At 38.6% G+C, this 23078-nt stretch overlaps 1 protein-coding gene across 3 annotated transcripts in view; it reads left to right on the forward strand.

Annotated features, from left to right (window-relative positions):
- The first annotated feature begins 7057 nt into the window (after positions 1-7057).
- Positions 7058-23078, forward strand: part of LOC139982879 (phosphatidylinositol 3-kinase regulatory subunit alpha-like) — a 37383-nt gene continuing 21362 nt past the window's right edge. The window contains exons 1-6 of one of the 3 annotated variants that reach the window (XM_071996047.1): positions 7058-7280; positions 14906-15215; positions 18546-18593; positions 19683-19828; positions 21030-21164; positions 21582-21687. In XM_071996047.1, coding sequence (XP_071852148.1) covers positions 14942-15215; positions 18546-18593; positions 19683-19828; positions 21030-21164; positions 21582-21687 — 709 coding nt within the window. In that variant the 5' untranslated portion in view covers positions 7058-7280; positions 14906-14941. The remainder of the gene's footprint in view (positions 7281-14905; positions 15216-18545; positions 18594-19682; positions 19829-21029; positions 21165-21581; positions 21688-23078) is intronic. The other 2 variants (XM_071996034.1, XM_071996044.1) reach the window with 2 other exon arrangements.

A 23078-nucleotide genomic window follows, 5' to 3' on the forward strand; every position in this document is an offset into this window, starting at 1 on the left:
GGTTTATACCCGGAAGAAAATCAGTTAACTAACGTAAAATGTTTGAACAGTAATTAAGGCAAAAATTCACTCTTTCCTCTATTGAATTTGAAACAGGCTAACCACTGTGATACTGTTAGCAGGTGCGTATCCAGGGGGGGGGCGTTGGGGGCGCGCGCCCCCCGGGTAAGAAAAAGAGAAGAGAAAAAAGAGAAGAAAAAAGGAAAAAAGAGGGGAAAAAAGAGGAGGAGGAGAGGAAGGAAGGGAAAAGAAAAAGAAGAAAGAGAGAAAAAGGAGAAAAGAGGGAGTAAAAGCAAAACACGAAGACACCGGGAAGAGAAAGAAGAACGGTGACATCATTACAGCGCTGAAGGGTAGCCAGTGACGGATCAATGATTTCGTAAAAGTGTGACTCACCCTACCCCTTACACCGACAACTTCATTTTTTGACGTTTCCATTTTCCTCTCTCACTAATGATCTATATATATACTACATATGGTCTATCATAACGCGTGTGTAGAATTGTGCTATGAAACCAACTGTGGCTGGTCTCGAACTCGACCGTGTCGTCGGGGAACATGACGCATTTTGGGATGGGGGCGACCGCCTGCCCCCCCCCCCATTCAGCATTTTTTTTAAATGATATCGCTAAGTAATTTCAAAATAGAAAGTGCTTAGAGGCAACTTACAAGGCCTGGGAAGTGTCATTTCCAGCGATCTGGGAGACATTTTCGGCCAAAATTTGCTTGTACGCTTCGCGCCAATCTATGGTGGCGCTACGCTTAGATAATTTGCCTACAGGCTTCGCCCCTCCCAAATTCCTCGCTACGCGCCTGTTCGAATTTGTAACGCAAACAGCAGATATCACATCATATCAGTGAACATGAAAATGGCGTTCCAGGATGAAAAGCCTCAAAACTGTCCGACTTGCCTGAAAAAATAACCAAAAATTTTCGCGCGCGAAGCGCGCGTTCAACGTGTTCGTGACAATATCATATAAGCAAGCATCGGTTATTACATCGCATGCCATCATGTACCGTACGGTCCGTTCAAATTGCGCAGTATACCGCCAAATGCTAATTTAAACAACGACATGTCTCATGTAGATGTATAAAAAGCATGGAGGTCCAATTATGTCAAAACTCTCTTTTACATTAGTAATGGCGAATTAGGGCCTGCACCCCCGCCGCGCAGTGGCGGAGCGTCCATATGGTCAGGGGGCGGATGCCCCCTGACGGACTCAAATGGACTGCTGGCGCCTTTATCAGCTGTTTACCACTTTTTACTTATTCTAGATTATTGACTTTTTTATTGCGCTCTCATCTACTTATTGACATTTGTCACATTTTGTTGGTGTACTGTAATTTTCTGACAAAATGGCGATGACACCTATTTATTCTTCGTTATCTGCAAATTAGCAAGGACCGGAAAGGGTCATTTCCTGCGATCTAGGGAGTATCTTTACTCAAAAATTTTCTGTACGCTAAGCGCCAACCAGTGGTGGCGCTCCGCTTAGATAGTGTCGAAAGCGCCCCTTCAGACCATTCTCGCCACTCCTGACCAATACCCCTAGCGCCGCCACTGCCGCCGCGCCTCCTACGCCTATGTGTGTAGTGTTCGGTTTCGGAAATATCTGCTATTTTTTCATTTCCTTCAACCAAGTTTCATAATAGCCGTTATAACAGGTTTTAATATTTGTACACCAATAAATTAACTGTGTCTGAATTTTCCAAAATTTCTGACCAACATTCTACATCACACTTCCCGCTACTCGTGCAATTTTGACCGGTCTGTTAGGGGTTGAAGGAAGTTTTTTCTGTATTGGTTGTCCATAGATGAAATTTTGTACAACATTATGGGTATGTTTTGAAGTGAGTTTTTTCACGAGAAATGTGAATTTTCAAATTCTGAACAAATATGGGGCTTAAAACCTTGAAAAGTGGGGCTGACGGGTACTGTGGGCCGCGACGTAGAATCACCTACAAAAGCAAAGACCCACAGGAGATGCGATCAGGTCGAACATGATGTGTGCCGGGTTGACAATCTTCAAAAAGGTTATAGATGGAAAAAAAAAACTATTATGAAATACTTGGTTCGAAGGCAAAAAGTGTACATCTGGTGGTCATTTCAAGCCCGAGAAGTGCCGTTTCCGGTGATCTGGGGGGTTTCAAAACAAGAAATTTTCTTGTACGCTGCGCGCCAACCGATGGTGGCGCTCCGCTTAGATAGTAATTCGCGCCCCCCGGGTTTGAAAATCCTGGATACGCGCCTGGTTAGTGTTACTTATCATTGTGACTTCCTAGTCCTACAATGATGTGACCTCAGGTAACATTTACATTTACAGTAACATTAACTTAGTTTTAAGATAGACCCAAATTTACTAAAAAAGATACGTTAGTATAATACAACGGCCCGGACATTTTCCAAGTATCGCGTGATCTGCGAAGTAACGAAAGCTATCTTCCATACCTTAACTCGGTCCAGTGGAAGTCATGCACACTTACAGTGTGAATTTATTGTGTTGACTGTCACTCTCCAAACTCTTCTACATTTTAGTATCCGCTTCTACACGAAATCATTGCGATTAGGAACATTATTGCGAAGTGGGGAAGTAGAGAGTTGGTCTGTACTGAGATGGTCTCGCATTGGGTTGTGAGACTATACCAAAGAGGGCACACAATTCTTTTGACCAGTCTGAGGATGGTATATCTATAGGTGAATGGTGATGTGGGGATATTGGTTACTACAGCACTGTGGATGGAAGGGTTAGGCTTTCGCTACCAATTAGATGCCAAACTATCACTTAAAAAAAAAAAAATACACGTAAATGTGCCCCATAAACTAAGCACACAATAACGGTATAAATGCATTACTATGCAGTACTCATGTGAACAAACAACCGCGTCGAACAGGTTTTACGGTAGCCTACGTAGGCAATAAATTGTGTCTCGACATAGTTTAGTTACGTAGGCTGAGAGGATAGCTCCTACGAGGGGGGAAGGAAAGTTTAAGCCTCTTGTCGAACGTTCATCACGAAATGTCAACAGTTCATCTCGGACTATCGACAGTCTAGTTCATCGCATCATTTTAACTTATTCCACCGAAAGTATCTGACTGGGCTATGTAGTAAACACGACTATAGTGGCCCGGCCGCGAATACTCCCAAACTGAACTGACACTGAAATTATTTCCTCTATTCTGACTGGCTCTCAGCGAGCATGTGATATACTTAAGTATTCAACATGGGCCCTCCATACTCTGTCGATATCAGTATGATCAACACAAACAAATTCAAGATATTCACATTAGCAACTTTCCAGAACTTTTGGTAGGTATATATGAACGAAATTATACAGTGTTCTTAATACAATGAAGCAACTATTCCCAGCTACTGCGCCCATTATAGGCAGTCCTCGGTCGTTTGTTTACTCGCTTGACTCCGCTCTACACGACACGTGTAATGTAGCCTATTGTACTGCGTATAGTATACAACACAATAAAACAAAGTTCATTTGTAATTGTCAGGGGCGTAGCCAGGATTTCAAAGTTGTAGGCACGACTATCTGAGCGGAGCGCCACCATCGGTTGGCGGAAAGCGTACAATAAAATTTTTGGTTTTACAAACCCCCCATATGGCCGGAAACGGCCCTTCCCGAGTGTTCATTCTGGTTCCCTGGCCTCATGCTAACTTGAGACACCTCATTCAATATCACTTTTAAACCAAAAAACAAACGAGTTAAAATAGTACGTAATGCAATACTACATAATGTATTTAAAATTAGCAAGGTACATGTACAGCTTCTGAACATAGATACAAAGATAGGCCAGAAATGTCTTTGATGCAACTATAGCCAGTAATTGTGTTTGATACAACTGTAACTAGTAAATGTTTAAGTTAGCGGAATAATAGAAGGCGAGAGCTATCCGACGATTGCCATCTGATGCAAATTTCTTCAGCACAGAATCAACATCAATTGCAAAGTCTCTGTGGATGTCAGTGGCGTAGCCAGGATTTTTCAGTGGGGGGGGGGCGCTGGGGGACTTGACCATTTCCTGGGAGGGCGTCTTGTTACTATCTAAGCGGAGCGCCACCATGTGTTGGCGCGCAGCGTACCTAATTTTTTTAGCTAAAAGGCCTCCTAGATCGTCGGAAATGACACTTCCCAAGCCTTGTAAGCAGGGGCGTCAATCCGATTTGAAACGTGGGAAGGGTGGGGGGGGGGACGTAATTGATTCGAGTATTCCGGCCGCGAGTACTATCTAAGCGGAGCGCCACCATCGGTTGGCTCGCAGCGTACCAAGAAAATTTCAGATTTCAATATCTGCCAGATCGCTGGAGATAGCACTTGCCAGGCTGGATAGCAGCCATCTATAGTTGCATGATTTCGGGAGAAAATTACAAATTCGTGACTCAGGAAATCTGCAATAAAGTTCATGCGGCCTTAATTTTTGGTGGATTGTTTCTGTTATTAGCGATTCCAATTGACATCAACATGAGAACCCAGTGCATGTTGACATATGATGCGGCGAACTGGAAACCCCAGCCCCATATTGCCCTATGTTTCAGGATAGAATACCCCTCATTTGTTCAAACCCATGACAACTAACAATCTGTGAATAAATTTACTTCGAAATGGGCACATTATATTGCACCAAGTCGGTCAAGGAATGACCCCAGGGCATCAGATATAGGCCTATAGAAACGATGCCCCAAATTGTCCCCGGACATACTATAGGCGAAGGAAGCTATTCACCGAGACTGCATGTGCGACTGCGGTCGAAGGGTCGTTCATGAGTGGTAATCATGGATATTCGAGACCATTCAGACCAATGATATATCATTTTTCGCACATGTAATTTTTTTTCGACACCCAAAATCCCAGTGGGAGGGCGACTGGGGGGCGACAAGCTTTCATGGGGGCTGTCGCCCCCACCCCCCCCTTGGCTACGCCACTGGTGGATGTGCATGAGTGCCAAACCGCTGAGTCTCTCTTCATTCATTGTAGAACGCATGTAGTTTTTTTATTCTGCGCATTGCGCTAAAAGACCTTTCAGCAGTTGCCGAAGCTATTGGCATGATTAATCATGGTTAGTCTTAACTAGATGTTAAAAAACTGACAAGATCGGATCCTAGTCTTTTTCGGCGGGTATAGTGTTGAATGAAACGGCACGCGATAGAAATGACAGCCTAGATGACAGAAGAATAGGTCACCTAATTTAGCCATATTCTTGCTACGTTCATTTAAATAGTTTTTCCTGTCTAGACTCTTAAACTCGTCCAGCAAGCTTATGGATTTGAATTATGGGTGTTTTAAAGAAAAAGATAACTTGGCCAAAAAAGTGTACGCCCGGGCCTACAGTGCTACATACTGGCTACGCCCCTGATTGTATACATGTAGCCGATGATATGTACGAGGTGTTTGTGTATATTCGGAGTTGCGATACTTTTAGTTTTATAATCATAAATTCAAAATGTATTCAGTCAATGAATCATGGTAGGCCTAGTCGAATATGCCGTGGCCTTGAAGACGGCGAGCGAGTGTGTGCCAGCCAGTGAGTGTCACAAAAAAAGGCATTTGACGATATGTCTGTGTCTTTTGACTTGCTAAACTAGTTGTAGCAAATAGCCTTATAAACTATACGTACGGAAACCTATACGGAAACCCATTGGCTCGCTGAGAGCCAATCAGAATCGAGGAAATAATTTCAGTGTCAGTTCAGTTTGGGAAAAAATATTCGCGGCCCGGCCTTAATATAAGTTATTGCACTCTTGGTTAAACTCAAAACAATCGGTAGGGTAATCTTCCCGTTGTTTAATGCGAGAAAAATGCAAGTGGTGGTGGCCTTTATGCTTGGTCCAATGATGTTATCGGCTTACAATGAGTTATCGGCTTACAAGCTTTGCCATGCCATTTGTTATCCCAACACACTCTCAACTTACCGTAGACTACCCTGGAGTTGCGCGCTCCTAATTGCTACTTTCACTGAAGCTGATACTCGCCCAGAGTCTGATACAAGGCTGGAGATTCGAAGGAAAAGCCACACATCACACTTCCCGCAATTCAGGCGCAGCCATAATCGGCAATTTTGGCTCTTTATTACGTATGACCGCGGCTCTGGTGTAGATACCAATTATGGAAACTAGCAATTAGCCTACCGGTAATGCACTTCGCGTATAGCATAATGTATGTTTGACATGGAAATATTACGACTCAGCGAACGCGGTATCCAGTCAAAACGTCCCTTTACCAAAACGTCCCCGCTTTTTTAAGACCAAAACGTCCCCGCTTTTTACCAAAACGTCCCCGCAGTCAAAACGTCCCCGTGAGTCAAAAACGTCCCGCTTTTATAATCAGTTGGAATGCAAGTGTGGATGTTTTTAGTTCAAATCAAAGAGTAAGGATAAGTATAGTTTAGGTTGAAAACACAGTTTTTAGGAGTGGGAAGTGCCGGGTATGAGGGCGGAAACATTTTTGAGTATAATTTTCTGAGGTAAGATACTAGAAAAGGGAATGCAAGAGGGCTGTAGGGTAATAGGATTTTTTTAAACACGAGTTGGTTTCTGAATGAATAGCCTTTATACGAAATTGAGGGAAGCGAATAAAAAAGATTTTTGTTTTGTTTATGTACAACAAGTTACTTTTGGAATATGCGGGACGGACTGGATGGAAGTGATATATATTTTCATACAGCACATAGGTTAATTTTTTTTTTCGTCTGAAGACACTTTATATTTTTGATTTTCGTGATTGTTTGCCTATTTTGCTACCCTTTTCCAGAATTTATTCTGCCTTCTTATTTTTTGATGGTCTAGAAGGGGGACTACGGCTAAAGCCCCAGCCCCCTTTCCCGTCTCTGCCCTAAACGATCGTCCTTCATGATTTATTTAGCTCCTGTAATCCAACTTGCATGCCGATAACTTAGCTAAATAATAACTTAATATTAATTACTAAAGACGTTTCCTTGCTACCGTACTTCAGAGTGTTGTGTGATCGCATTACATTTCAATACATTGTAAATTTACAGTGCGAATCTTGAAGATGTACGGTAGGTACCGTATGTAGATAATAGTGCAGTAATGAACACTCGGCGTATATATATGACTGTGATGACATCACAACACTATTATTGTCAATGGTACTCAGTGGTAGTGTTCGCTTCCTGATTTCAACACCCAGGACCCGACCATTTTACGTATTCTTTAACTCCCAGCATGCCTGCTGATATCTGAGATAAAACGATATAACCGTTTATCCAATGGACAATAAGTGTGGAATCAGCTAACGAAATGGCATAAATTGTAAGTTTTTTTTATACAAATATCAATAAGGAAATGGGGAACGAAGCACTGTTCTCACGTTAGGCTATGTGGCCTAGCCTAGGCCAAAGGGATTTTTGCTAATGCCAATGGTAATAATGCTAGTAGTGGTACATGTAGGCCTTAGTTAGGCGGGCCTGCTGACATGACCGAAGTAATAGTGTTGTCAAAGCAGTTAACTATCGTAAAATGTTTGAACAGTAATTTAGGCAAATATTCACCCTTTCCTTCATTGAAACAGGCTAACCACTGTGTTACTGTTAGTGTTACTTGTCATTGTGACTTCCTAGTCCTACAATGATGTGACCTCAGGTAACATTTACAGTAACATTAACTTAGTTTTAAGATAGACCCTAATTTACTAAAAAAGATACGTTAGTACTACATATTTCGGGAAAAGATAGTGAACATTGCCAAAAGAATGAAATGTTAGACATTATTACAATAAAGATTTTTGTAATGTAATCTTGAATGCAATTACTGAGTTCTGTTTGCTGTAGGCCTTACATAGTAATGGTAGACCCAAGCTCTAATTAAATGAAGCAAGCCTAACTAAGTCCAGCATGGTATTTTATTTTACATTGTCTAGTAGCCAAACGTTTGGCATATTATCAAATAACTTGGTTCCTCACATTGATGATGTTACTGTTAATTTCAATGTAAATGAGATTAGGAAGCAGGGCTCGAAAATCATATGCACCGAGTCTTAGTGTTATTGTTAACTCAACCCGGACACATTAGTCACAGATACTATCTTGCCATACCCTGGGGCTTCTTCTGCTACTCACAAATTTATAGACCATTCTGGGGTCAAACAATGTGAACTGATATCGAAAAAAAAAAAAATCCACACAGTTAATAAAAAATCTTAAGTAATCTTTCGAGATATCTCAAGAGATATTAGCTTAGCCTTCTTTCATCCCTCCAAAAAGTGGACCGCAGTAAGTGGACCACAGTAAGTGGACCACAGTCAGCAGACCATGTGGTCCACTGACTGTGGTCCACTTACTGTGGTCTATTTACTGTGGTCCACTACATGGTCCACTTACTAAGTGGACCACAGTAAGTGGACCACAGTAAGTTGGCTGTAATGTCATCTGGACGGATGTTCTTCAAATGATTTCAAATAGTCTAGAAAAGATATTATATCCTTAAAACCTGATACATTTTGCCTACAATAGCTGTCAATGTTATCAATAGTTTGAATTCATCAAAATGCAATTCTTCCTTAGAAGTATTATTTACCTCTGTAGATAAATGATTGAAATATATAGGGCCAAGGGAAACAAAGAAGAAATTGCCCTACTCAATTGTCAGGTGCTTTTAAAAAATATCACCAAAGTTAAAACAAATCATATCTTCACAATACAAAATGCCATGACAAAATGATGTTAACGTCTTGATGCTGCAACTTTTTCGGCCGTTTGCTTAGCAATCAGCTTCAGAGTCCAAACGATCCTTTTAATTGGCCTGACTGTTAACAAGATTAGACATATTAATTAGTATAATCTACTAATCTAGATGACTAAGAACTGAGATTTTTCATAGTGATGATAGAAGACTGAGAAAAGCTGGCTGGGCAGAGTATTGTTTGCGAAAATCTTTCTTAAACTGTCACTGCCTTTTAACATCTGGAGTAGGCTACATACTGGGATTGCAACACAACAGTATATGTGCACAGTACAATATACCACACGCAATTGACATCATAAATTTATTCGAAGTGCACGGAGTTGTTTAGTAGTGAACAGGTGCAGGAGAATACGGTAGTATAAACACATGCTTTCTTTTTCCAAAACCTAAATGGGAACATTTTTTTGGTTTCTAAATGTATGGAAACAACCTAGGTGAAAATAGATACCAGTTGACTTAGGATGTTGGAACTTGGAAATATTGTGGGGTAGCACATAAGCTGCATTGTGCCACTGAATGGTTAACGACTGACTTGTACAGATAGGTAACAGACAGGAACAATGCATGTGCAGATGCGGCAGGCAGGATTGTCACTCACAGGGAAAAGTCCCACCGAATCATCACTCCAGTTGTACAACAGCTTCACTTGTTGACAGTCCCATATTGTATACATTGATTTTAAACTTATGCATACTGCTTACAAAGTTCCATACAATGGTCCAACTCCACGTTATCTTTACAACCTAATCCAGCCATTTTGTTCTTAGCTTCCCTTTCAACGTTTGAACTAATGTGGAAGCTTTTCTCATAGTACTATTTTCTCATCTGGCGGCCGATGATTCTCTGTTGCAGCCCCAGATCTTTGGCAAGATACTTCCCCACTGCCATCAGAACAGTGTGTAATGTCAACACTTTTGAAAGGAAAGGCTTAAGACTTACTTGTCCTCAAGAGCATTTTGGTGACTCTGAGAGGAGAGCATTTTGGTAACTCTAAGAGCAACTGAATGTTGATTGAATTCGGACACTATTAAGATGTGCTACTGTAAGTACAGTAGTACTGTAAATGGCTAAATCTTGAATTGACATAAAGCTAGGACTGTTGCCATGTACAGTATGTACAGTACACTGTCTGACTAGTAGTCATCCATTATTATTGATGTTACAATGTCAGTAAAGTTGAGTCAGGTTGCATTCAGTAGGTCAATGTCCATCCGACGTAAGATTCATACATGTACAGTATATTGATAATGCTGGGATGCAAAGTCACTCATTTGTAGGTGTAGGCATGTGAAAGCCATTACTTTAGATGCTCATAGCCAAAGAATATGAGAGAATCATTATGCTTGGGTAATAGAGCATGACCAGCCTTTTTATTCAAATTTTCTTTTGTCCTTCCTATGAATGCACATGGGTGTGTTATTGTATGCCTACGTTCAGATATGTTTAGACTGTACTTGGTCTGTGGTTCTGGTGTAAAGGAAGGCATTTTGTAAGCAACCTTTGATAGCAATGCTGGTTTTCAATCTATTTCATCTTTCATTAAATGTTCTAAATGTCTAGAATGTGATCTGTACCTGATCAATTAGTAATGCAGTCAAAATTGTTGTTTCAAGGCTAACAAACGCTGATCAGTTTTCTATGGCTTTGCTTTCTGATCGGAGCCGACTTAATAGTCTGTTTAAGTGTTTACCAGAATAAGTAGTCCAGACACTAATTCTGACGGATTTGTTTCTGATGTCAGTACTCAGGATTATTTCTGTAAAATATTAGAAGACTGAAGTAGTACAGGAAAACAATGTGGACTTCTTAACGCACTGTGTATGGGAGGTCTCTAACATATATATCAGAACTTAATTACGTGCCTTTCATCTTGTAAGGTTTATTCATGTGCGGTATGTATTATGATAATATTACCTGGCTTCTTTTTGGGGAATGGTGCAGTGTCACAACAATCCCATGCAGAATATTAATTACAAAGTTCAAGTGTTATAACATCTATGCATTGCATCGTTGTCTCATGTTCCTGGTTGAAACAGTAGTCAGTAATATTCTCATGCCAGCTCCTGTTTGTATATTAACACCATTTCTTGACTGTAGCAAATTAGCAATGAAGCTGAAACAGTTAACTATTTCTTACAAGGAAGTTACAGTATCATTTTCAGTTCAGCGTTCAGTTCTCATGCTACGCTATTGCAGACTACACAAGGAACAACCTTCCCACTGTTGACTTTGGGACAAACAACCTTGCGGTAGCGTGTCAGTGTTAGAGTCCACCGGACTTGTGTGTTTGTTTCTTTGAAGTAAACATGTTGTGAACAAACAAAACAACTAAACAATCCATGGACAGTTTGTTGACATTATAGACTTGCCAAATGTAGGGAATAATGTTACTACTGTCTGTGTGCAATGATGAATACCGCTATAAATGGTCAACATTCTAGATCGAATCATTGTTCAGGACCATACTTAGTTCAATTCTATACCTTGCTGATGAAACCACAGATTTTCTGTAAAAAAAATTAGACTTTTTCCTTCATATTGTGTGAAGTTTGTTGGTAGTGGTGTGGTTCCTGTGGGGTAGGGGATGTAAGAGGAGCTGGTTACATACACAACTGGTTCTAGTACATGGATCCCTCGTTACATAGTATGAAAGGTACGGTACTGTGGCTTCTGTGACAAACCAAAGCAATACATGTAGTGTAGGGATTACCACAAAGTGATTGTGGATAGCTCAGTTGGTACAGCACCGTAGGACTTACCTGTATACTTTTCTTTGCAAAACTGTACTATATTATGTGTAATCTGGTTTTCGTTTGCACCAAGTTTGTGTCATAGCAATGAAAAAGTATTAGCAGCAAAGGTTACGGATATTTTCTCTATCTTGGCAACCTGCCTTCGCATTGACACACATACTGGGATATATCCAAAACAGTGACAAGGGTGAGGTTCCAAAAAGGTGAAAAATAGCGACTTCATGCAGGAAATGCGGACTGTTTCTAGGCACAGGAAATGCCCAGCCAGATTGAAATAGAATATATATGGCACTGGTGACACCTAACACCACAGTAGTAGTAGTAGTAGTAGACTGACAAAGTAGGGCAATTGGGACTGTTAACTTGGCAACTGGGGAAGAAAGTTTGGATGAGGGTGGGAGAGAGAGGCGTTAGGAGTAGATCTAAAAATATTAAAATTTTCAAGAAATACCTGCTTGTCTACATCAGACAGTCCACATATACTGACACATCTAGAGAGCTTGAAGTATCAAAAAGTCTTCCTGACAGACATACATCTTGAACATCATTGCATGCCCATCCCCAACCACCCCCCCCTTACCCCGTCCCTCTGCCACTCACCTTGCCATGTTCACTCAAGTGCGGTTTCATAACACAAGTAGACAGTCATGTGTTTGAGTACTGTACCTGTCAGCTGTCAAGTGTAATTGTCAAGTGTTTTGTTATTGTCCTCACATTTAAACTTCATGATGTGCAGAGCTACTGTAGTACGCTCTGTATTATAATTCCATACAGTGTTTGAGTATTATTTAGTTTGTCTTCTGCACAGGGCTAATTCCTATTGATGCATGGAAATAAGGACACCCTAGTTTAACAGAGCCTGATGATGTATGTAGCAAATTTCACTGCTGTTGAATGCATCTTGTATCAGCCAAGGGCGGCAGAAGCTCTTTTAATCTGGGGGGCACCGACATCAAAGGGCACTTTGCAGAAATTCGATTGGACTGATGCAGCCTTATATTTAGTACCCTTTATAACTCTTATTGTATTATCTTATTTGCGCATACACATCACTCCATCAATGCCCCCCCCCCCCAAAGAAAATATGCATATTAGCACTGCAATATCCAATGTGCAAATTGGGAAACAGTTTTGAGATAAAATGAGGTGAAATCATGCTAGGAATCTTCCGAATTAGAGTTTATTTCTTGTCAATTTCATAACAAATTTTTTTCATTTGAAATAGCTTTGAGTTTGACCCACAGAAATTCATTAAAAGTCAGGGGCATAGCCAGGATTTGCAAAGTTGTATGCACGACTATCTGAGCGGAGCGCCACCACTGGTTGGCGCGGAGCGTACAAGAAAATTTTTGGTTTTACAAACCCCTCAGAAGGCCGGAATCGACCCTTCCCGAGTGTTCATTCTGGTTCCCTGGCCTCTTGCTAACTTGAGACACCTCAATTTTTATGTAGAAAAAGGGCACATTTTGAACCTGAGAAAAAGTGGGGGGCACGTGCCCCCTGTGCCCTCCGGTTCCACCGCCCTTGGTATCAGCCCATGGAAGGACTGTACTGTATTATCCTGAACATTTTTTACAAAATACAGTAACAGTCCAGCTATGTGTACATGCGAAAACTTCTTTTTGTTTTTGTGATTTTTTCGTTTCTTGTCCAGTATTCATCATGTGTATTTTTTCAGAGGCCCCTGGATTAACAGTTTAGATTTCCTGGTTGAGGTTCAGTAGACTCTTAGCTTCAGTTCCGTGAGTTACTGTACATAGTGACAACCATGACTTTCTGTACGTAAACACTACAACACACATTAGCCTGATTTTTTTTACCCCTTCTGTAAATATAATAAGGTAATTAGACATTTATAGAGAGCATACAGACAGTGTATCGTACAGTGTTATGTATACCGTACAGTGTTTCGTGTACAGTACAGTGAACAGTGTACAGTACTGCGTACGGTACAGTGTACTGTATATATGTACCATGTACTGTATGTCTCTGTAGTGTTCTATATAGACATACTCATGTATATATTTGTGTGAGCATTTCAGAATTGTACTCAATAATACTGTAGCTGATTCAAGCATGATATACACTGTACGGTGATGTTGTTATTCCCTAGCAGGAAGATCAAGCCCTCAAATTGTCAGGGTGACTGACCTGACATTAAAACTTGTGATTTCAATATTAAAAGGATGTGGTGATTAACTAACTATTTTATTTGTTTATTAAGGCACGTGATGTTTTGGCAACATGCAATTGTATTTCTAATGGTTTGCTTTGTCATAAATTAATTCTCCACCTTTTCTTTTGTTTTTCCACCTCAAGCATTACTGCCATGCTTATACTCGCATTCTACGCATATGTGGTTGCAATATACCATATGATCTGTGTAACAGGGATCATTGATTTTCCTGTAAAGGCTCATCAGTCTAAATTGGTTTTCTGTTGTGCAGCCAACCGCAGGCTGAATATTTATATCAAGTTTTCTTAGTATATACAGTACCTGTCGTAGTGACATAAATGCAAATGTTTGTATCATTGCAGACACAATTACTGTACAGTACTTCAGTCAAACCACAGACAGACATTAAGTTCCTTGTGGCAATTTTGTTTCAGTAAACAATTTGATGGTTAATAAGTGGTTAAAAAAGTGAAGTGGTTGGTAATGAGACTTTGGCTTTAATTAGTCCCTGAACATCACACATGTTTTTATTGCAGCATAATAAACTCTCAAATTACAAATACTTTTCGAAAATTAGAATGGCTGTCGCTCCGGGTCATGATCATTGCAAGAACACACATGTTTTTGATTTAAAAATTGGAGTCAGTTCAATGTGAGTCACTGACTATGCAACACACAGTCCACACACTTCCCCCTTCATTGAAAGTCAAACCCTCATGTCATCCAAAGAGGAAACCATATGAAGTGAACGAAAGATGGCAAAATAGGGGATTCCTTTACAGGTTGATATGAAATCAAGTACACCATTGTCCATAACAGTATCTGTCTTAACACCTACAAAATGTGGCAACACACACCACACATATCATTCACACATAAACATCAGTTAAGCATTGTATGCAAAGTTCACCATGATGCTTCAAATGTGTTTTTTTCCTTTTATCATTCAAATTGTCAGATTACATTAAAGTGTTAGAAAACCCTCTTTTTTTTTGAAACTCAAAGATATCATCAAGGGCTTGTTATAATGGAGTTTACTACTAGCCTCAAATCTTTGAAGGCTTGTTGAATCAAAATAAGCCTGGCGTCTTTTTTTTTCACCGGAGGAAGAACCATATGTCACTCCTATTGTATGAAGAACATCTGTGTACACCTACATGTCATAATTTAATATATATGTATATATGTTTTGCAGCCTCAATGCCTTTTGGTGTAGTCATTTTAATATCTATTAATATATATTTTAATATCTTTTATCGTTGCAGAATCATCTCTCGACCCGCCAACACCAAGTGTGTACTATGGCTCAGGAGTTCATGCGTTACGAGGCCATGTTCGATTATAACGTGGACAAAAAGGGAGACATCGAAATTAAAGTCAAAGACATTTTGATCGTAAATACCAACATAGTCCGGTTTAGTTTTTTCAAGGGAACATTAGAGAAACCACTGGGTTGGTTACTAGGCAGAAATGAAAGAACTAACGAGGAGGGCACGTTTCCAGGCCCTTTTGTGAGGTTTATCGGCAAGTCGCCTCCGGTTCCCGTGCCACGTCCTCGCACAGTTGTCAGTCCAGGTAAAATCAGGATTTTTTTCCAGCTCTTTTGGTCGGTGGAATGTTGAGATACTCACTATGATATCACTAAGTACTAGACTACTCGTCTAGAATGAACTGGTAACGTGCTAACACTAACCTCTGACAGGGACCATTCATATCAGATACATGTATTAAGACAATACACGGCAGTTTTTTTTTAAAAGCATGCATTTCATTGGTTGCTTCATAGCAACCAAAGTGTTTTTGTGAAAAACACAGTTTGTAACTCGATACTTAGTAGCCGGTAATACTGATACTGTCCAACTTTGGATCAGGTTCCATTAATTCCGACATTATCCGGCCATCATTACTTGGCAGCCTGCCAGCGTTACTGTGAATATGTCCTGCTCTTTCATGAGCTTGAAATGGGTGGTACATATATTCCAAAACACCATATTTTTTTTGTTCAAGCTCGGCACGGAAGCTCTTGAAGAATGCTTCGGATGCAGTCAGTTAGCCGTGCTCTTGGCGCAAGGAACATGACTTTGAATTTCCTTATATTTAGCCCGACGAATAACTCAACGATAATTGCATCTGTTGAAACTTTTGATTTCATCAATGATTACATAAGGCGGTACAAAAACGAAAGTACCGTTTGTTTGCAGTTTACACTTTCCACTAAATGCACCACTCTCTAAAATGACTGATTGATGATTTTACAGTCATGATAGGCAGACTTTAAAAATAGGCTGCTTTTATTGATGAAACCAAAAGTTGTAGAAACCATATCATTGAAGTTTTAGAAAGTTTCACATAATCGATGAGAAAAATATGACCAGAGTGCACTCTATGTTAACTTATGTTTTATGTGTTTTCCATTAGATATTTTTGTGTATTAATTAAGTATACTTCAATTCTTCTAGTCTTAAAGACTTTCTTTCTGGTGTCCTCAAATTGATCTGTCTGTTCCAAATCCCCACCCCCCCCCAAATAAGTTTGTCAATGTTGTGGTGTAGTATATAGCAGAATGAGTACTGTAGAAAGTAAACTGTCTCTTAAGTATCACTTCTGCTATCGATAAGAACATTAATAAAAAAAATTGCATCCATGGTTTTGTTGCTCAGTCTCTCCAAAACTGATACTGAACATGAGAAAACTTGATTTATATTTATTTTATTTAATTACCAAATTTATATAGCACTCATTTCATGCTTTTCAAAGCATGTTCAAAGCGCTTTACAATGACAACAAAATGACAAAACCCTTAAAATATGAATAAAATATAAATATGAAAATTGACACAGCTTAAATATTAATATATAAAAAAAATATATACGTACATATAAATGAAGGAATATATAATTTTAAAAATAAAATAGATTTACAGTGAAATTCCTAAGAACGAAAAAAAGTTAGTAAATTTAAGTAACAAAATAACAAGACTTCTTCAGAGCATTGGAGGTCCAAAACCTGGTAAGCTTTGGCATCTAAATTCCAAAAGTGCAGCCTCTCCAGTCATAGGCATCTAGGCATACACCAGTACTAGTTTATTACAGCTGTGTAGTTTGTGTTATCTTATTGTTAACTATATTCCATAACCTACTGTACTTTTGTTGTACAGTATGGAACATAAGAACTGCTGATTTTAAGATACAGGTAAAGGACTCAAATAAGTCACATACAGTATATCTCATTTCCATAATTTCATTTACACAGTTTTTAACTGCTTGTTTATATTTCATAGAAGTGTTTATATCTGTTTTTTTTTGTTTTGGTGATAGGTTAGTTAGGAGGGGAAGGAATAAATAATATACTATTTGATTCACCATCTCCTACCAGTTTTGCCTTGCATAGGTTCTAAACATTTCTCCAATGAAATGCACAATGCACCTCAAAACCCAACAGAACTCTACCCCCTAATCCACTTTGGATTGTTCGGTTGCACCAAAGTTACCTCGTCCGGGACCGTACTTTGAAACAACTCTTTGCAACTGACTGTGATATAGTACTGTATCGGTATATCGTAAACAATATATGAATATTGTCTGACACTTGAATTAGCACAGTATCATATGTAGATGTGATGCATAGTTATTAGACAGTACTGTACTATATATACTACACATTTATGTTTCAAACGTCACATAGTCCATTTTCCCCAAAATACTTCCTCTAACTCTGTCTAACCAGCAAAGGAACTAACTGCAGATAAGGATACACAAGGAAATCACTGTTTTGAATCGCCGATGGGCTTCCATGCTGTCATAACAATAAACATGTATACTCTACAGACTAGGTTGTAGTTCTAACTTCCTGTATATATATATATAGATATATGTATTATGTACAGTATTTCATATTGTATTATGTACAGTATATATATTATGAACAGTATTGCATATATTGTATGATGTACAGTATATATGTACAGTATTGCATATTGTATTATGTACTATATTATATACAGTATTGCATATTGTATTATGTACAGTATATATATTATGAACAGTATTGCATATATTGTATGATGTACAGTATATATGTACAGTATTGCATATTGTATTATGTACTATATTATATACAGTATTGCATATTGTATTATGTACAGTATATATATTATGAACAGTATTGCATATATTGTATGATGTACAGTATATATGTACAGTATTGCATATTGTACTATATTATGTACAGTATTGCATATTGTATTATGTATGTCAGTATAATGTACAGTATTTCATATTGTATTATGTACAATATATATTATGTACAGTATTGCATATTGTAATATGTACAGTATATATATTATGTACAGTTATTGCATATTGTATTATGTACAGTATATGTACAGTATTGCATATTGTATTATGTACAGTACATATATGTATTATGTACAGTATTGCATATGTTTAATTATGTACAGTATTGCATATTAGAGAATTGTGTCATATAATAATGTCATCTTGAGAAGAAAAGTGTTGAGTTCAACTTTTGTCTTTCTCTAGATGTAACAGTTATTAACTGAACATTATATTTAAGGGTGCAGATGTCATCGATCTACAGTACCTACAGTGTAGACGGGCTATTAATTACAATTGAATGAAAAGAAAGCAATGGTTACTTTACTTCAGGCAGCAATCTGGTTGAGCAATCTTCCATAAGAAAAAAAACCCTTATCAAACTATAGTATTATATATATAATTTAAATTTAATTCCCAAAGTTTCCCATTTTTTCCCAACTTTGCTCCTCTATGGGCTATTATTAACCAGATGGTATTTCTATGCAAACCTATTCTTGCTTTCCTCTTCTTTTTTTCCCTCTTTCCATCCTTTTCTTTAAGTACAACTTTATCTATTTTTTACTTTCAGAGGACATGATTTCCCTTGGTATTGTCACACCAAGCCTTTGCAAACATTGTAAGTATACGTGACTGAAACCAGCCAATTTGCCCCATATTCTGGTACATTTCTTGTGTGTGATAATCTCATTAAAAATCTGCTGAAATTTTTCATAAAACTCTTTTTGTTTGCAAGATATATCACATTTGAGTTTTGATAAATCTGGGAAACTCATTGAATATGTGCAAACTCTGACGTGGAGTGTTGGGCTCATCAAAGTGTTTGCCCTTAATGAGTTAACCCCTAATTACAAAGCCAACATATATATATTATTTGAAAAATGTGATGTTTCGCCTTTCAAAGAAAACAATGAAATGTTTCAAACAATTGCCTAAGGCCACAGACACATGTGTCCAGTGTCCTTGAGACAAAGGTTGTGAAGACATAGGGATTACATAACAGAAGAGTAGGCAGTCGATCCCTGTACATCATCAATGTGCATAATTAGCTATGTTTATTAATATATTTAAACAAGGATTGAGAAAGGACTTGTAAACTAGTCAATCTTTGATGGATTTTGATGGGAGTTGCAGCTATTTTTATGATTTCTAATGCCTATACAGGTAAGAGTGATTAGGAATATCATGTTCGTAAGTGTCCGTAGACCTGTAAGATGATATCTTGCCAGGGTTATTACTGCAATGCTGTACTTAAACTGATAGTACGCTGAGTTGTGTTATCTGCACGAATGCAATATTGATGTAGTAGTACTGTACAGCTAAAGAAGTGTAAATCTTGCGAGCACAGAACCTGATGAATAATTTATTACCTGGAGGTGTTATAAATTTGATATATGAAGACATTTGATCAATTTATCTGAAATTAACTACATGAACTGTACTAAACATCTGCTCTTTATGGTTGTAAATTGTGACATGAACATTAGACTCATTAGGTCATTGTTACCGCTGGTTCCTATATATATGGTTCTTGTTCATGTAGGTAGGTTTTATTTTGGGGGCTTGATTATCATATGTATATATAGAGCTGTTTACAATATGATCGGCATGAGAGTCAGTGCCATCAAAGCTGGTTGAAAAGTGTGGTCTTAAATTGAATGTCCCTGTATATTTTAATATCTTTCAATCTTGCCTCTTGTTCCTGAAGGTGATGATTTCATTTGGGGGACTGGTAGAGTGGCGTGGAGGTACAAAGACACTCCAGATCTCTTCCATAAGCAGTGTACACCGTTCGCTTCCACTTATCCACGGAAGAAAGTCGATTCCAATTACGCACTCAGCCAAAGAGAAGCGGTAAGCGTACTGTTCATGTATGTGTATTCCTCAGGAGGGATATTTGAGCAGATCTACGGTCGGTAATCTGTCTTGAGATTTAACGTTGGGGGTCTGAATATCCTGGGATCCAAGTTCCCTTCGTCGGTGCTCATGTGTGTACGTGGCATTAGTGTTTCTTGAAGGGCTCACATAGACAAGGGATACATGCAAGGTCACCTGTATGATATTTAGCTGACATGAGCAGTCACGTACCTTGAGCACTGTTAATGACTCTTGCAGCTTTGACCTGCTGTCTGTGTACAGTGTATTGTCATGGTAACATACATTGTAAACAAAAATCTTTCGTACTAGTGTTACTGTACCCTGTTCCCTACAGCATGTAGTTTTAAGATGTAATTATAATAATAACATATTATGACATTTGTATAGCGCTTAATACAGCGTTTCAAAGCGCTCTACAAAGTAGGAAAGAGATAAAGGAAACCCAGGAAAAAAGAAGCTAGGAATCAAACAAATGTTTTAAGTTGTCTCTTGAAAATACAGAGGGAGGAAGAGTCACAAATGAAATGGCATGATCGCCATAACGATACTGATAATGTATACTGGTAACCACTAGGTAGCATCTTAAATGGTAGGCTTGACCCGTCCAATGGACACTTAGCTACTGTATAACACACCACTGCAAGGTAACCCATCGTCTGTACGAAGAAAGCTAACAAAATTACATATTTATAAAAACTACACTCAGGTGAGTGGAAAATTGGGAAAGGTTATTCAAATTCGAATGAAGATAGTGCTGTAGCTTGAATTTATTGGGTCATATCCTCTCAAATTTGTATGTGTTGTGAGAAAGTTGATCAACATTGGACAGCTGCAGTATTTCCATTTTAGTAGGATAATATATTTGGAATGTTCAAAGGTTGCATGACTTCTTTGGGACAATCGTTTGCTTCACAAGAGTGGTCTCCCTATAAACATGTGGTTGTCATTTGTGTACCGATGGCTGATTTTTGAGGACAGTCTAAATACTGGAAATGAATATATTAAAAGGAATAATTCTCACTGTATTATGTCTCCCTTTCCTACCTCAATACGCTTGACATTACAAGGATGGTTCTATGTGATGTTGCATCATTTTGAGGATTTTGTTTCATTATGTCCTACTGTTATCTGAGAGGATTCAAGTGTTAACATTTCTTGGTCAATGTCCCCCTTATAGCCTCTCGAACATTGGAATATAGAAGATGTACTTAATTGGATGGCGGTGACCAATCTGTACAGGTACGCAGAATTATTCAGGACCAAAGGAGTAGACGGAAACAAACTTGCAAATCTCAGCGAACAGGAGCTGGAGGTGAGTTTAAGTGATTTCTCAGATCTCATCATTTCAAATAGTTAGTCAATGTCAGATCTGCTTCGCTGCTTTTGTACATGGCTATCTTCGGTTAAAGAACACACATCTACTTGCCATCATCTTTATCTCAGCACATTTCATCCCATTGTGGAGTGCAGGTTCATTCGATGTAGGAACCACTGTAGGGTACCGTTGGTGCTCTGGTGTTGGTTTTCCCATCTGAAATGGTGTTCCAAATTCTAGAAAAATCCCAAACGATGAATTTTTTCTTTAATTTGATAGCCCCCTACTAGAAATGAAATGTAAGTTACGAGCCATTCTGCTTCTCTCACATACACATGTGGCAACTTAGCATCGTAAAGTAACTGGCCGATTACAACAACTAACACATTTCTTCCAATATTTTTACCGGTCTAGAACATGGGCTTGCTGGACGAGTTTCACAGAAAGTGTATTATCTACACAAGGGATGAGTTGAATGGACGAGGAAGCAGTGCATCCAATCATGTTAATCCAGATGCTTGTGAGTATGACTAGCATTATCTACACCAGGGATTTGTTAGAATGGATTAGGATATAGTGGATCCATTGGTATTAATTCAGATGCTTGTGAGTATGACTAGCAGTATCTACACCAGAGATTAGTTAGAATGGATTAGGAAATAGTGGATCCAAAGGTATTAATCCTGATGTTTGTGAGTATGACTAGCATTATCTATACCAGGGATTAGTTAGAATGGATTAGGATATAGTGGATCCAAAGATATTAATCCAGATGCTTGTGAGTATGACTAGTATTATCTACACCAGGGATTTGTAAGAATGGATTAGGATATAGTGGATCCATTGGTATTAATCCAGATGTTTGTGAGTATGATTAGCATTATCTATACCAGGGATTAGTTAGAATGGATTAGGATATAGTGGATCCAAAGATATTAATCCAGATGCTTGTGAGTATGACAAGCATTATCTACACCAAGGATTAGTTAGAATGGATTAGGATATAGTGGATCCAAAGATATTAATCCAGATGCTTGTGAGTATGACAAGCATTATCTACACCAAGGATTAGTTAGAATGGATTAGGATATAGTGGATCCAAAGATATTAATCCAGATGCTTGTGAGTATGACTAGTATTATCTACACCAGGGATTTGTAAGAATGGATTAGGATATAGTGGATCCATTGGTATTAATCCAGATGTTTGTGAGTATGATTAGCATTATCTATACCAGGGATTAGTTAGAATGGATTAGGATATAGTGGATCCAAAGGTATTAATCCAGATGCTTGTGAGTATGACTGGCATTGCCTACACCAGGGATTAGTGGTATGAATTAGGATATATTGGATCCAAAGGTAGTAATCCAGATGATTGTGAGTATAACTAGCGTTATCTACACCAGGGATTCTAAGTTAGAATGGATTAGGATATTGTGGATCCAAAGGTATTAATCCAGATGCTTGTGAGTATGACTAGCAGTATCTACACCAGAGATTAGTTAGAATGGATTAGGAAATAGTGGATCCAAAGGTATTAATCCAGATGTTTGTGAGTATGACTAGCATTATCTATACCAGGGATTAGTTAGAATGGATTAGGATATAGTGGATCCAAAGGTATTAATCCAGATGCTTGTGAGTATGACTGGCATTATCTACACCAGGGATTAGTTGTATGGATTAGGATGAAGTGGATCCAAAGGAATTAATCAAGATGTTTGTGAGTATGACAAGCATTATCTACACCAGGGATTAGTTGTATGGATTAGGATTTAGTGGATCCAAAGGTATTAATCCAGATGTTTATGAGTATGACTAGCATTATCTACACCAGGGATTAGTTGTATGGATTAGGATGAAGTGGATCCAAAGGAATTAATGAAGATGTCTGTGAGTATGACTAGTA

Source organism: Apostichopus japonicus, chromosome 2 (genome assembly GCF_037975245.1).
Source record: "Apostichopus japonicus isolate 1M-3 chromosome 2, ASM3797524v1, whole genome shotgun sequence".
In the NCBI taxonomy this organism is placed as follows: Eukaryota; Metazoa; Echinodermata; class Holothuroidea; order Aspidochirotida; family Stichopodidae; genus Apostichopus; species Apostichopus japonicus.